The sequence below is a fragment of the Mus pahari genome, chromosome 19 (genome assembly GCF_900095145.1).
Source record: "Mus pahari chromosome 19, PAHARI_EIJ_v1.1, whole genome shotgun sequence".
Lineage (NCBI taxonomy): Eukaryota > Metazoa > Chordata > Mammalia > Rodentia > Muridae > Mus > Mus pahari.
The window spans coordinates 43,060,751-43,077,484 of NC_034608.1; the positions used below are offsets into that span (position 1 = coordinate 43,060,751).

General features: G+C 47.1%; 1 protein-coding gene across 5 annotated transcripts in view; it reads right to left on the reverse strand.

Annotated features, from left to right (window-relative positions):
* Positions 1-16,734, reverse strand: part of Tacc1 (transforming acidic coiled-coil containing protein 1) — an 80,417-nt gene that overhangs the window by 39,126 nt on the left and 24,557 nt on the right. For 3 of the 5 annotated variants that reach the window (XR_003842531.1, XM_029531727.1, XM_029531726.1), the window contains exons 1-2: positions 5,702-6,030; positions 4,704-4,819 (exon numbers count right to left, since the gene is read on the reverse strand). The exons of 1 other annotated variant lie outside the window; for it this stretch is intronic. Coding sequence is in view for 3 of the 4 variants with exons in the window: in XM_029531727.1 (XP_029387587.1) it covers positions 4,704-4,819; positions 5,702-5,865 (280 nt within the window). In the remaining variant the exon portion in view is untranslated. Of the gene's footprint in view, positions 1-4,703; positions 4,820-5,701; positions 6,031-16,734 lie in introns of those variants that run through there. One more of the 5 variants, XM_029531728.1, reaches the window with a different exon arrangement.

The window sequence follows — 16,734 nt, forward strand, 5'->3', positions numbered from 1 at the left end:
GATTACCTGGTGTCTATAGGGAAGACCAGTAATTAAAAAAACAACAAAAAAAAAAAAAAAAAAAAAAAAAAGAATAACGGATTTAACTAGTTATTCACGGATCACGTGGAGACTTCTACATTTATCAACATTCTTCTTTTCAAAGAAAGGTAACTATCTGTAAATATGGGTAGGACCACAAAGGGAGGGGCCCACAAAGTAAGTCTTTGTGGTTTTCTGTGTTTCTTGTTGTTGTTGTTCTTGTTGTTGCTGGTGTTTTGACAGGGCCTCACTATACAGTTTGGGCTGGCCTGAAACTCCTTATAGACCAGGCTGGCCTAGAACTCACAAAGGTCTGCCTCCCCAGTCCTGGTGTACAGGTGTGTGCCACCACGCTAAGCCAGCTCTGAAGTTTTCATAGGCTGAAACAGCAAAACAAACCTGCCGCTACTAACCCTGTGAATACAAGCAAACGGGGGATGGAGATGAGGAGACCTCTTCTAAGCTCTTTCCTGAGGGAGTTCCTTCACCAACACACATCCCAGCAAAGACCAGCCAAAACCAAGCAGCCAGTGAGATGGCTCACCATGAAAAGGTACTTGCCACAAGTCAGGGACCCGAAGTTTCATCTCTAGAACCCACATAACATTGGATGGGAGCTAACTCCATGGACGTCTGCTACACACACACACACAGACACACACACACACATAGACACACACACGGACACACACATACAGATACACACAATGGCATGTGTCCCTCTTCCCCACAGTAATGATAACAGTGATTTTTTTTTCTTTTTTTGGTTTTTCGAGACAGGGTTTTTCCGTGTATCCTTGGCTGTCCTGGAACTCACTCTGTAGACCAGACTGGCCAATAGTGATTTTTAAAAAGCACTTAAATGGCTGGGTGTGGTAGCACAAACAGGCAGAGGCAGAAAGATCTCTGTGAGTATGAGGCCAAGCGTGGCTACATATCTAGTTCAGACCAACAGATCAAAAACGGGTGAAGCCAGCTTAAACACCCTTGGTTGGGAAGAACAGACGGCAGACACAGAGCCACGGGCTCAAACTTTACAGCCACTGGCTTGGTATTTTCTAGAAATATTTCCAGCTTAGTTTGAATGTATTATATATTCAGAAACCAACTTTTTCTGTAGCTTCTAAAAAAATAAAAAAAATCACAACCTTCTATTTAATTCCTGGCGTATAACTATCTTAAGGGGACCCATTACAAAATTTCTGAATTCTTAAAACAGTTCCGATAAAAAGCAAAACTATAGTTTCCTCTAAGTTTAAACAATTAGGAAGCAGGGGACAGAACAGGAGTGTGGCACTAACCCACATGTGCGGGTGAGGGTGACCAGGCACGGGGAAGCCGAGACCATTACCAGTCCCATGAAGACAGCTCTGCCTTATTTGTATGCACTGCTTAACCATGCCATGTACCACAGAAAGTCAAAAACAAAATTAACTATTTCGGGGGAAAGCAAAATTAACTATTTCGGGGGGGGGGGGAGCGAAACATGCAGTTTGAGAAAAAACGTTGCCAGGAACTGACTTTGGAATTTTTGCTCAGTGAAGCCATCTTCACTCAGTAAGGCCAGACCTGAGCCTTTAGTTGCAGTCTCGAGACTACTTTGTATCTGTGACAACACAATCCACACCTTGGATTAACTCTACAAGGTCCTTAAAAGGCCAGACACTAGACAGACTTAGGAGTCATCCTCCTGTCTAAAGACCTTAAACTGTGGGATTTTATAATATGCAGGCCCGTTCCCCAGACTATACACCACCAGTCTCCTCCCCATGGTTACACTGCACAGCATGACCCACCCTGGAGAACTTTCCTGATCCAAGACTCTCTAAAAGGAAAACATTTACACTGAATGAGAGACTGTGAGAACCACAGAAACAAGAAGGACCAAACAATTGAGTGTCTGTGGCTGTGTCTGGGGCTGGAGCTGGGGCTGGGGCTGGGAGGCCTAGGCCAATCCCCGCCTCTGTTCATTTACTGAGGAATCTGGCAGATGAATTAGCCTTGCCATCTGACAGAACATTGAGGAAAGTAAGCTGAGGGCGATTCAAAGGGGCTTTCAACCAGCTACTTAACATAGGTCTTCAGGGCTGTATTTGAATTTGGTGAGAAGGTCCACAGAGTAGTTCTTTCAGGATTCCAGACCTCCCTCCCAATCTGCCGATCTGGAGAGAAGGAAGGCAAGCTACGGGGACCAGCAGCATCCTGACTACAGGAAGAACTACTGCTCAGCTTTGCCGCACACCCCTCTGCGACGGGTGGGCCCTTAACCCGGTAGCAGAGCAAGCCCAGTGCAGGGATGACATTGTTCCATTCTCCATACACACAGCACGGAGATCTCAATTTCTAGTAAAAAAAACAAACTGCAAAAACAAAAAACAAACTGATGGATTCCCAGTAAATCTAGCTCCTCTGTGACTCAACTTACCCAGGCAACCTGCAAAGAACTAAGCGAAGCTAGAAGGGGCAAGTGGGTCTGCAAGTTCCAGGATAGCCATGGCTACAGAGTTAAAGCCCTGTTTCAATAATAATAATAATAATAATAATAATAAGGTAAGTCAAATCCTTGTCAGAATGAGTCAAATTGTGTCCTCCCCCAAGAAGATATGTTAAAAATCATAGTTTACCAGAAATGGGGCGCTAACTCGGAACAGTGTCTTTGGAGGTTGTAATGCAGTTAAAATGAGGTCATACTAGATTATGAGTATTAACCTGAATGACCGGTATCCTCATAGCATGGCCGTATGAAGACAGACCTTCAGGGAAAACCAACCATGTACTAAGGCCCCCAGGGGGGCGTTAGGCTGCTGCAAGCCAAACACCAAGGACAGATGATGACCAGCTCAAGTTAGAATATAGACAAGAAGTGCGTCTTTCCTGAATCGCCAGAAGGGACGTGACTTTGCCCATACCTCAGACCTCCCCAGAACTCGGAGGGAGAACGGACTCCCTGTGCTGAGCCACTCGGTTATGGTGTTGTGTTCAGATACCCTACAGCTGCTCTCTGCTCTCTCTGAAAATCGGATGTCATTGGGTATCAGGTGGCCCTTCCTCTCCCCTTGCTGGCTTCGGCTCCAGTTACCACCAGCAGCCTGGTCATTCCATTTGGGCACACTGGCCTCTGCCGCCCACCCCCACCCCACTCCCGCCCCTCCAGAACAGGTGAGTCTCCACACCCCAGGGCCTCACCACTCACAGGATGCTTCTTTGCAAACACTGTTCCCTTTGCTGAAAGGAATTCTCTTCCCGTTAATACACACAAGGGTTTTTTCCCTCACTTCTCAACCCCTCTAGGAATCTCTTCAAGTAAGCTCTGCTAGCTTGCTCCCCCTTAACTAACTTCCAGCATTTACTAGCCAGGCCCACAGGCCACTGCCCCACCCCCACCCCATGGTTCGCCACAGTATTTAACAGAACCCAACAGACATTTTCCTTTTAACCCATAAAAGGTTCACTCCTGTGGTGGTTTGTACATGCCTGGCCCAGGGAGTGGCACGATTCGGAGGTGTGGCCTTGTTGGAGGAGGTGTGGCCTTGTTGGAGGAGGTGTGGCCTTATTGGAGGAAGTATGTCACTGTGGAGGAGGACTTTGAGACCCTCCTCCTAGCTAGGTGGGAGCCAGTTTTATTCTAGCAGCCTTCAGGTGAAGATGTAGAACTCTGAGCTCCTCCTGCACCATGCCTGCCTGGACACTGCCATGTTCCCACCTTGACAATAACGGACTGAACCTCTGTCTGAACCTATAAGCCAGCCCCAGTTAAATGTTGTCCTTTATAAGGGTTGCCTTGGTCATGGTGTCTCTTCCCAGCAATGGAAACCCTGACTAAGACAACTTCCCTCCAAAATATTCCCAGTGAGAACGGGGCTTCACCGCCTCTATTCATTTACCAAAGGAACACATTCATTCCTACTAGGACAAGTGAAATTTTATTCAAAGCTAGGTGACAATAAACTGAGCATGGTACAGGCCTGTTATTCCTGGAGTCTGAGGAGGCAGAATCAGTTCAAGACCAGCCTGGGCTATCTGAGAGTCTGTCCTTTTTTTTTTTTTTTTTTTTTTTTTTTTTAAGTGTGACAAAAAAAGATTTCCATTAATTTAGTGGGCCAGAGGCATTGAGAATTAAAGGGCAGGTACTAGGTTGGGATGAGGGGTGGGGGTGGGTGTAGAGAGGACAGTAAGTGAACCGGATTTTCTTGGTTAGACTGAAGGGCTCCCCGCTGGTCCATTGTGGGAGAGAAAAGCAAACAATTTTGAAACTGCCTAAGACTGCTAACTCAAAAAATCAACTCTTACCTATAATTTGGTGTCTAGCCACACACCCTTGTAGAAAACAACTAGTCTCTGAAATCTTCGAGGCCAAATCTAAAACATAACCAGACCAGTCACTGCTACATTTTTTTTTTTTTTTTTACTTATTCAAGGTTTAGAAGGAAGTCTAATAGGAGTGGCTGAAAAAAAAAATGTGATCTCATACAGTCTCTAGTCAGAGAACAGAGCAAGCTTTGGATCATCAGATGATCAAAACGTTTATGTTACAAAACAAAAGGCGAAAGGGCCTCCCAAATCAGCAAGGAGCCAGTTCATCCTGTCTGAAGCGGTCCTCACGGCACGAAATACACCCTTTTTTATTTCCTTTTTTTAAAAAAAGTTAAAACCAAAGAGGTAGAAAATTCAAGTTTTGTTACCTTGGGGTTTGGCCACGGGTTCTGCCAATCCCGGTGATGAATCACAAGACTCCTTGAGAGGCGATCTGATTGGAGTTTCGGCTTCAGGAGTCTCAAAATTACCTTCAGAATCCGAGCTGCCGAGGGGGAGAAACGAGGCATTACCACAGTCAACGGTATTTCCAACTGCCTTTAAACTGTACTCAGCCACCAAAGTGCAAGTATAGCGCCTCTAACTTTACAATCAACCAATCCTCTACCCAGCCTGAGAAGGGCTGCAGCATTTTCAGCGATGCCCAGCATCCTAGCTCTCCGAAATCGCTTTCGTCCTCTGAAGCTTCTCACCAGGACCATTTTTTTTTTGAGGTCATCTCTGCCTTAAACACACACACACACAAAGACTTCCCAATCAACCCTTTCCAGGGGCATAAAAATTAATATCGCCCCACCCCCAAACTAAGCCAATTCTAGCTATACTGTTCTTCTCGGTAGGCCTCTACCTGTCTGAAAGTCACTGGAAGCTGAAAATGCCGTCACCTGCCTTCCACAATCACACGTGTGACAGCTCAGCAGAGACCACCATTTCTCACCAGCTGCCAGGGACCTGTCATCACGCGATCCTCTTTTACCAAGGCTGCATTTTAGGACACTGCGGGACCAAGAAGGGCGGAGGTGCGACTTCTTGCCCACAAGGGGAAACGCTACAAATCGCACCTGGCCTTATCAACTGACACTACCCCGGGTGGCTGCGTCGGAGCCCGGGTGTCGACGCTTCGAGAAAGCGACCCAGGCAAACCGGGATGCGGAGACTGCGGATTCGGGGCTGGGTTCAGAAAGCTCACAGCGAAGGCAGGGGACGAAAAAAGCTCACGGGCAGACAGAACATCCCGAACTTTCGGGTACACAGCAGGGACCCGGCTGCGGGCAGCAGAGCTGGGAACACGGTTGCGCGCACACAGCATGACCGCGGTGAGAGGATGGCGGGCGCCCGCATCTCGGCTGGGATGCGGTGTACTTGCCTGAAACTCAGGGATTTGGTCTCGGCTTGAGAGTCCTCTTCATCCTCGGGGTCGCCCTCGGGACCTGCGGCTTCGTCCTCTCCGGCGCCAGAACCGCGCACCGCGGACCACGTCCACTTGGCCCACTGTACGGGCGACAGGATCTGCCAGGGACTGAACGCCATGAGCGCGGCTGCCGCCCCGGCGGTGGGGGAACGGCGGCCTCTTCCTTCAAAATGGAGGGGCCTTGACAGGCGCCGGCAACGTCGCCGGCGACCCGCGGATGTGGCTCAACGAGCGCCGTCGGGCCGGGCGCAGCGCTTCCTCCCACGGCCCCGCAGCGCCGCTCGCCCCCGCTCCTCCGGGCCGCCGCGCCGAAGCTCGCCCCCGCGCGCGCCCGCCCGCCCGCTCGCTCGCCCACCCGCCTCTTCCCCGAGCCCTGCTCCGCGTCGCTGGGCTCTGGGGTCCGCTCCCGCCTGGAGCAGCCTCGGCCGCCGCGGAGCCGCGCCCCTGGAGCCGCCCCCTCGGACCGAACTACTGGCGCGGCGCGCGGGGGCGGCCGTTTGGAAGCGCGCTCCCCCCGCCGCGCTGGTCGCGCCCGGCCTTGGGCAGGGGCTGCTCGACCGCGCTCGCCCTCCCCGCGGGATCCGCGCCTGGAGCGCGCCGCGCGCCGCCGACGTCCAGTGCGCGCCACGGCGCCGTTCCTCTTCCCCTTTTATCTGTGTTTCCTGCCGCTAGGACTTAATGGCGTGGCTGAAGCTGCGCTGTACAGAAGTTAAGCCCCTTCTTTAAAAAAACAAAACATCTCAGAACCTCTGTAGAGTGTTGTACCCGCTTCTTGACACTGGTCATCTCCATCCTTGTAACGCCCAGGATTTGGAAGGCTCCCAAGTTACACAAGAATGGAAGCTGTCTTGCCCTCACCAAGCCACACTCATGAGGGCTCCAGAGTGCCCTGACCTGGGATAGATGCAAAATTGCCCCCTGACAAGCCAGCCTGAGTGGTTTCCTGTTGTCCTTTCTTTTCATAACTTTAAGCTTTTTTCAGATAATTCCTGGGTCCTTGGTTTCTGATGTCGTTTGCTTCTTCAGTACAGAGCCAGCAAGACCTGGTGACAGCAGTCTTCAGAATAAGGCTAAATACCTTTGAAGGCGAAGAGAAGATTTTTTTTTTCCTTTATCTTCGAAGGATTCCACTAAGAGACTGCCCCAGGCCCTCTCTCCCAGTGAATCCATTTCCTCCAAAGCCAAGTTTGAGACCATTAGCTCATCAGTGTGTTTCCCGTAATACTGACATTTCTCAGAGTCTCAGAGAATCTGTGAGGTGACTCCCACAGAGAGTGTGCCTCCAAAATTCAGAACAAGGTCAGGCTAAGATTCACAGCTACCCTGAAAGGAGCTGGCATCACGTCGTGTACTGCGGATGAATCACAAATGTCTTATACACTTCATAACAAAGACAAGCAAACATGTAAGATAAGGCTTGGCAGGTATCCTACCATAAAAAAAAAAAAAAAGCAGGAGAATACTTTAGAGCCCATCACTGCTTCTTGCCTGAGATAAACACAACTGTCAAGAGTGTCGAAAGACTTTTTTTAAAAATGTGAGAGGAAGTCATTTTGTTTTAGGTCTATAAGAACTATGCCAACACTATCCAGCTGCCGTTGTCTTGGGTTTATGATCAAGCAGATGTTCAGATTAGAAACCCCTTAGATTCCTGGATTTGACAGAGTATGTGTAGCTTGAAAATAGTACCCATGTAAGTCTGTACCCAGTCTTGATCATTCTTCCTCCTCAAGAGTGCTACCCTCTTTTCCTTCCTCCCCGTCCTTGGTGTGCCTTACGTAGCTCCTGCACTCCATAACTGCTTGGCCCTCAGGGCTTTCTCTGCCTGGTTAATCCTGCTTCCCAAGCCACCATCAGCAGAGACCCAGATATAACCTTGATATATGCCCAAGAACGCCTAAGAGATGGTAAAAACACAAACCCACACTGGGGATGTTCCGCAGAGGGAGCAGCATCTCCAGCAGGCCTCCGGGTCCTGAACTCCACTCCTAGCCCCGAAGCAAGAGGAAGGAAGAGGAGTAGAGGGACAGGGGTGTCTAGACAGCCTAATGTTGGCCCTGAGGCACTGTCAAAGGGCAGACTTGGCAAACAATATTTAACTTAAGTCGACCATGGCTCTTAATTACAGAACTCTCTCTCTTTGCCTGCAGAGTTTTCTGCGTTCCTGAAATACACCTCTTCTCCCATCTGAACCCCAAGTTTCCCTGAAAGACCCCTGGCCTTGGCTGTCCAAAATTCTCTCGTCACTCAGCTCAGTGACTACTGCGGGGAAACCCAACTGGTCTCTCTACACTTTCTCCCCCCTTTATACAGAATATTCATACAGACCATGCTGTCTCACTTAGTTCTAAAACATGAAAAGGTGCATTATTAGTGATGACACCAGAGCAACAGACATAAGCCAAGACTGTCTCCTGATACAAGGTCCCCCTACACTTAGCAGAACATGGGCAACATATTTATTTAAGTGTATGCATTTAAATTTAGACCATAAAACTCCAAAGGCTAGGGACCGTGTCGTCTAGGGACCGTGTCGCGTTTATAATTTTTTTTTCTGCTTCTGCAGAGACCTTGAACAAGAGCACACACTCAATAGACATGCAATAAATTTAAAAAAAATGAACATACCAGTTTCCATTTGTCATTCCAAGTTTGACTAAGCTCCTGGGGCAGCCCTGTCTTGAAGGAGCAAAAGGCAGAACCAGCTCCAGTGGTGGCCTGGAGTGATAAAGCCTGACTCCCGGCGCAGCAGCTTGAGACAGGAGGAACAGATACCCAAGTGTCTAAACCACCTATCTTGTACACGTCTGGGCTTAGAATAAATAGCAACAAAGTATCTCATTCCGGGACCTTCACTAACTGTGTGTTTCTGGAGTCTAGTAAGTCTCACGCATCCATTTCCTGCCGTCCCGGAGACCGCAGACCATGACATTGCTGCTGTCCCTGGCTTCACCAAGCAGAATGCAAATACCTAGCTAAGTAGCCAACCGAAACCTAGTTGTTCTGGAAGTGATCTTAAGCTGAGAAAATGGCCTTTTTTCTTTTCCACTGCTTCTTGCCCTTCCCAGAGGTTACGGGTTAATATAACATGAAAATCTGAAACATAACTCCCTGTAGATATAGCTCTGTGTGCATAACAGGTACTCAAGCATGAGTGGGGCTCTTGGTTCAATTCCCACTAACATAACTAAAAATCTCTTACTGAAGCATTTCCACAAATGGTGGCCAGGTCAGATGTGTCTTTTGCAGTGAATCAAAGCTACAGAAGTGTCTGTAAAATGGGTCTCTCTTTGGTAAAGGTTAAATAAAATGGAGTAAGGGCTGGGGAGATAGATGGCTCAGCAGTTGAAAGCACTAACTGATGCTGCGCGGGACCCAGTTTGAGTTCCGGCCACCTATAAGGCGACTTACAACCCTTCTCAACTCTAGCTTTGGGCTTCTACTGGCCTACAAGGGCACCAAGCATCTACTCTCAGTATACATACATACATACGTACGTACATACATACATACATACGTACATACATACATACATACATACGTACAGGCAGGCAAAGAAGACATACACTAAAGTAAATAAATAAAAATAAACCAAGCAAATAAATTCTGACTGCCTGAGACTCTGCTGGTCCTAATGCTTTTAGGCTCCACTAAGCCTCAGCATGCCTCCACCTGGCGCTGCTGAGATAGAATCTCCACCCTCATTCTCTCTCACTGGCCTGCCTTCAGCAAGAATCTTGTCCAGTAGGTTTAGCCAGAATCATCCTGTGCCCCCAGAACTTCCTCTTAGCAATTTCTCATTCGTCGACAAGCACAACCTCCCTCCTACACACACACACACACACACACACACACACACACACACACACACACAGATCCCTGCCTATAAATACTTAACTTGTCTTTGTATTTGGAGTTAAACCAGATCTCTCTCAGCTTTTACAAAATCCTGAGAGAGTTGTGCCCCTCCCCCTCCTGTCCCCAGACAGAGTTTCTTTGTATAATAATACCCCCCTGGCTATCCTGGAACTCACTTTGTAGACAGGCTGGCCTTGAACTCAAAGAGATCCTCCTGCCTCTGTTGGCATGAAGCACCATGCCTGTCTCGGAGTCAGCCCTTCTTAAATAAAGTCTTCCTTATTTAATAAGAGTCCTGGCAGATCTTCTTTTAACAAGTAAACTATTATTTAGCAGCATAGTGGCTGTGAGACTATGAGGACAAGGTCAGAGAAGAGAGGCAGATGAGGTGGGGCTTCTCTGTGGTCAATTTTTCCACATACATAGACCTGCAGAGAACTTGCTCCTGGACCAAGAGGGAGCAAACATGAAGTGTCTACCCTTTATCAAAGGGCAAAGCTGGGAGCTCTAGAAGGTCCTGTTGCCCATCTTCCGTGCAACACCCAAATCTTGAATTTTATAAGAAATCTTTCAATATCAGTGACCATTTTTCCTCATGTCAACAGCTGAAACCCGGTGCAGCTGAAGGACCAATCGACCTGAATAGGCAAAGAGGCATACTCACACTTTGAAGCGAGGAAGTCGTGACTCCATTTAGAAAGACCATAGATCATTCTGGCATCAACTTGGAGGCTTAGATTAAAGGGAGTCAAGACTTAGAGACCCAAGAAATTGTATATATTCTCTCCCCAAAGCTGCCTAGGGAAGATAACAGCTTCTCTCACAGAAGCAAGATTCAAATCGGTGGTCACTTTGTTCTTTCACCCGACTTGTTTGGGAAGTTATCAGAGTGTAAATCACCTAGCACTCTGTGAACACGACTGCAGAGGAAGGAACAGAAAGTCCAGGCTGCTTTTAAAACAGCAGCAGAAAGCAAAAACACATTTTTGGCCACCCCTGGACACAAGAAGGCATTTGCTTGAGATGATGTGAATGGGCAAGAGGCAAGGAAGGAGGGCAGCCCCGGGTGGATCGCCAGAGCTCACTGAGCAGCCAGCCCAGCTTAGCTAAGTCAATGAGATGCACATGCAGTTAAGAGACCCTGCCTCACCAAGGAAAGTGTGATGGAGGGAGAGATTTGATCTGGGCCTCTGGCCATCACACAGATGTGAGAGCGTGTGCAGGTGTGTCTATACACATCTGCATATACCCACAGGGACATATACTGGAGAGGAGAAAAGAAGAGGTAGAGAGATTATGAAACATGTCTCAGTTAGGGTCACTATTGCTGTGACGAAACACCATGACCAAAACAGCCTGGGGAGGAGGGGTTTATTCGCCTTACACTTCCACATTACCGTTCATCATCAAAAGAAGCCAGGACAGGAACTCAAGCAGGACAGGAGCCTGGAGGCTGGAGGGATGTTGTTTACTGGCTTGTTCCTGAGGATTTGCTGAGCCTCCTTTCTTATAGAACCCAGGACCACTGGCCCAGGGATGGCTCCATCCACAAAGCACTAGGCCCTCCCCCATCAATTACTAATTAAGAAAATGCCCTACAGGCTGGCCTGCAGTCACATCTTCTGGAAGCTTGTTCTGAATTGAGGCTCCCTCCTCTCTGATGACTCTAGCTTGTGTCAAGTGGACAGAAAACTAGCCAGCACAAGAGATTTATGCCAAAATAAGCAGATCTTTCTTCCTTGCATCAGTAGAAAGTTCTGGAAAGGAGCCTACAAGATGAAAGTCCTATTACACGACCAAGACATTATGACGTAGAAAAGGATGGTTGCTTAATAGAAGCACAGAGGGGGGCTGGTGAGATGGCTCAGTGGGTAAGAGCACCCCACTGCTCTTCCGAAGGTCCTGAGTTCAAATCCCAGCAACCACATGGTGGCTCATAACCATCCGTAAGGAGATCTGACGCCCTCTTCTGGAGTGTCTGAAGACAGCTACAGTGTACTTACATATAATAAATAAATAAATCTTAAAAAAAAAAAAATAGAAGCACAGAGAATGCCAATGAGCAGAAGAAGCAATGGAAAAGATCAGCTTAAACCTTACCTCGGAGTATGTATCACAAGAAATTCCAGATGGATTCGATGGCTAAATAACAAAAAACCAAGCCATGGGGAGAGAGCAGTCTAGAAGCAACAGAATCTGTCAGTGCTCTGTAGGAAGGATGCCAGCCCAAGTTGGAAGTAATTAATGAAACCACAGACAAAAAAAAAAAATCAAAGCCCAGATTGATTGGGCTACATATGCAAAGTGTGGCTTGTAAATGTGTGTCTTCAAATCAAAAGGCAAACAACAGACTGGGCAACACCAAGGCTACTTGTGAAAACCTCTGTGGGTTCACGAAAGTCTCCACAGGGAACCTAACGGTTCCAACGAACGGAACAATTGTAACTGCTTTCTGAGGGTCACACCACGGCCAAGCACTTGAGCGTGGACTATCAGATTGGATCCTACCCTCTCAACCCACCGTCTAAGGGGCCGAGCCTTATCACAGACCGTGTGGGTTGGCTGGCTGTGTAGAGCTAGAGAGTGAATCAGCCGCAGGACCTTATGATTGGGGGACTTTCGTATTCTGTATTGAGGACACACTGGTACTCCATATTGGCAAAAGGAATCAGAATGCATATGTGTAAAAGTATCTTTTATTCTCCTGTTTTATTTGTCTCTGAGGCTTACTGCCTCAGTCTGCTAACCTAAACCTAGTCCTGGATGCTTCTAGCCTCCATACAATCTTATCTAGGACTAGAATGTTTTCAGCCTCTGAAACTTGCTGCTGAATAAGCTCACCCTTTTTAGTTCTTTCTGATTTCTTTTATTTTTTTTAAAGATTTATTTATTTATTCTATGTATGTGAGTACACTGTAGCTGTACAGATGGTTGTGAGCCTTCATGTGGTTGTTGGGAATTAAATTTTTAGGACCTCTGCTCCCTCCGGTCCACCCCACTCACTCTGGTCAGTCCTGCTTGGCCCTGTTTGCTCCGATCAACTCTGCTTGCTCAGGCCCAAAGATGTATTTATTATTATAATTAAGTACACTGTGGCTGAATTCAGAAGAGGGCATCAGGTCTCATTATGGGTGGTTGTGAGCTACCATGTGGTTACTGGGATTTGAACTCAGGATCTTCAGAAAAGCAGTCTTACCCACTGAGCCATCTTGCCAGCCCCCTCTTTCTGAATTTTTGTTGGCTGGTCAACTCAACTGGTCTGGCTCAAAACTCCTCTCCATGCTGACTGATTCAGTCTGGCTTCTCACTCGGCCTCTGGCTTTTTGCTCTGCTTAGCCTCAAACTAACTCTGGCAATCTGTTCTAATCTTTTGGCTCCTTCTCATCCTCTATCTTCACCTGAGTCTAGCTGTTCTCTCTCTGCAACATGTCTATGTAAAACTCTCCCAGTAAAATGTTCTCTCTCTCTCTCCTTTCCTTTCTCTTCTCCTGAGAGTTGGGCATATACTATTCAAATCTTTCTCTGATTCATCACTTTGTCTGTCGCTCAATTAGACATCACTTTCAAACATGGTTGCTTCTTTCAACAAACAAACTTTACCTTCATTGCTTGGGATTAAAGATATGAACTAAGGGTGTGTCTGTATTCCAGCCAGAGGTGTGTGCCAAGGCTGAGCCACAACTAGAAACAGGTTTTCTCAGTAAATAACACAATCTTGGGGTTCACAGGGTGATTGAATATCCTGCAACATATATGTTATTGATCACTGTGTACACACTGTTCTTAGTTGAACCCCCAGCCCAGATGCCCCTGTAAGAATACAAAGTTGTTACCAGCACAAACTGACTTGACAAAGCAAACAGCCACAGAAGGAGAGAGGGAACAAGGGATGATTAGAAAAGACATTAATGGAGCAAAAGTCCTTGATAACTGGACCGGATGAGCAAGTCTGAGCTCCTGGATGATTGACTGTCTTTGTCCCTCCCACTTCTCCCTGAATAATATGCTACCTGGAGACTAGACAAAGACAGACTCTTAGGATGTCAATCTACTGTCTTCTCAGATATGGGTTCACTGAATAAAAGACAGTTTTAAAAAACCAATTCTGGGGCTGGAGAGAGAGCTCAGCGGTTAAGAGCACTGACTACTCTTCAGGAAGTCCTGAGTTCAATTCCCAGCAACCTCATGGTGGCTCACAACTATCTATAATGGGATCTGATGCCCTCTTCTGGGGTATCTGAAGACAGTTACAGTGTACTCACATACATAAAATAAATAAATATTTTTTTAAAAAGTTACTAAAGCAAAAAAACAACAACAACAACAACAAAAAAACCAATTCTGGGGCTGTAGATGGTTTACTGGTTAAGAGAACTCGTTGTTCTTACAAAGGTTCTGTGTGGGTTCCAGCACCCACATGGCAGCTTACAACTGTCAGTCACTCCAGTTCCTAGGGTACCTGACACATTCTTCTGGATTTCACAGTCACCAGGCGCGTGAACGCACGCGCGCGCGCGCGCACGCGCGCGCGCACACACACACACACACACACACACACTGTGCACATACATATATGCAAGCAAATCATTCATACACATTAAATAAGACAGAGAGAGAGAGAGAGAAGCTAAAGAACAGAGATAAAAGTTAAACTGATTGGCTATCCTTTCAACCTCCAGAGCAGGGACTTCAAAAGAACCCAAAGTTAAATACATATTTGTGTCAGTTTCTCTCTTCCTTATCTCCAAATGCAGCCAAGCTCAACCCAAGAATAGTGTGTCAGACCGATTTCACTTCAATTTTCAGTCAAGCCTGGTGGATCTCTATCTGTAATCCCAGCACTTGGAAAGCTGAGGCAGGAGGATTCCCATGAGCATGAGGTCAGCCTGGGTTCCATAGTGAATTCCAAGACAGCCTGGGCTATAGTAGGAAACCTGATAAAGAAATAACCATTAAAAAGCTTTATTTTCAGACTGGAGAGATGACTCAGTGGTTAAGAACACCATCTGTTCTTCCAGAGGTCCCGAGTTCAATTCCCAACAACCACATGGTGACTCACAACCATCTGTAATGGAATCTGATGCTCTTTTCTGGCATGCAGGTATATATGCAGATAGGACAGTCATATACTTAAAATAAATAGATAAAATCTAAAAAAAAGAGTTTTATTTTCCAATTTGGAAGAAGAAGATGCATCTCAGCCATAGAATACATGCCTAGCACAGCTGAGGTTTAGCACTGCAAGAAAAAAAAATAATAATAAAGGAAAGAAAGAAAAACAAAAGGAATCTTGGGTAGCATGCTAAGGCTGGGGAGGTAAGAATGGGCATTAAAAGCTCACCGACCACTGAGTACTCTCTGCTGGTGCTCTGTGGAGCCAATGGAGAAGGTGGCCTATGATGGTCCGATGCAATCAACTGCCTGGTGATCAAAGTGTGAACCCTCATTCCAAGGAGGTGTTTGCTTCATGGCCCAAGATGCCACACAAAAGATTTCCCTCTGACCCCCCCCCCCCAGGTACTCCTACAGAGGCAAAGGGTAGTCCTCAAAGACAAAACTTCAGGCCAGGGTGTAAGAGATGCACCTCATGCAAGAGATGCAAAAGGGCCCATCCTCCCACGCTCTCAGTGGGAGTTTTCTCTCTCAGGATGCCTCTCTATGGCTAGCTTCTTCTGAGAAAGCAAAGCAAAGAGAGAGCTGATACTGTAGGCCTGTAACTAAAGTACCAGGAGGAGGGGTAGGATCTTAGAAGCCAGCAAGGGCTTCGTAGCAAGGCTGTCTAAATGCACAGAGATAAAGGAAAACCAGGAAGCACCCGTGAGCCTTGAGTCAGGATTGTTTCGGGAAATATTAAAAAAATGGAGGCCGCCAGCTCTCTGCCGGGCCTGACCACGCTCCTGCCGCCACCATCAACTCTCTCCAGTTAGCTCCCCGCAACATCTGTCACTCTCTTGTCCCGGGAGCTGCTAGTTCTTCCTCAGCCATAAACCCATGTAGTGGGCCCACATTCCAATAACTAAATGGAACCGCCAACCTCACGCACGGTTGCACATCACACTACCCAGTAACCCGGTAAACTCAAGACTCTCAAAGCTTAATTAACCAATCAGATTTATGTGTCAATAAGATCACAATTTACAAAATGCCAATACAATAATTTCAGAGCCAATTGATGATAAAAGCTTTATCCTAATCTTTCTTTCTTTCCTTCTTCTTCTTCTTCTTTTTTTTTTAAGATTTACTTTATTTATATGAGTACACTGTAGCTGTCTTCAGGCACACTAGACGAGGGTATCAGATCCCATTACAGATGGTTGTGAGCCGCCATGCAGTTGCTGGGAATTGAACTCGGGACCTCTGGAAGAGCAGTTCTTAATTGCTGAGCCATCTCTCCAGCCCTATCCCAATATTTCTAACCGTGTAAAAACATAGCTACTTGTGGCTGATAAACGCCACGCGGGTTCACTTCTGCAGCTGTCTTCCTTCCCTTCCTACCTCGAGACACTCCGGGTCTCCGCAACTCTTAGCTCCGCCTCTCTTTTCCCTGTCCAATCACATACCTCCTCTGCACTAATGTAATTGGACAGGAAAAATCCTGTGGACACAGGACCACACCAAGGACTTAGAAACGGGCCCATGACAATGAGGGGCCTGAAGTTTGAGATGCCTCACAGTAAATTCAACTTGCAAAAACAGGAGATACTTCTGGCTCCTGAGTAGGCCAGCTGGCTTCAAGTCAGTAAGCAAAATATAGATTTATTGAGGGAGGGAGGATCATGCTGACCTCCTCTGTCTTCTCAGAGGAAATGAGAAATGTTAGCCGCTGGAAACTCGATAAAACTGTCAAAAGATAGCTCCTCCACAGACCATGAAGCTCAAACCCCCGACTCCTCCTTCTATACCAACCCTAAACACTCACATACAAGTTTAATTGTAATGACGAAAGGGAAGACTTCAGCGTACGAGTCTGATGCATGCTTATACTTTGCAGTGACAGAAAACCACCATGCAGCCGGGCGTGGTGGCGCACGCCTTTAATTCCAGCACTTGGGAGGCAGAGGCAGGCGGATTTCTGAGTTCGAGGCCAGCCTGGTCTACAGAGTGAGTTCCAGGACAGCCAGGGATACACA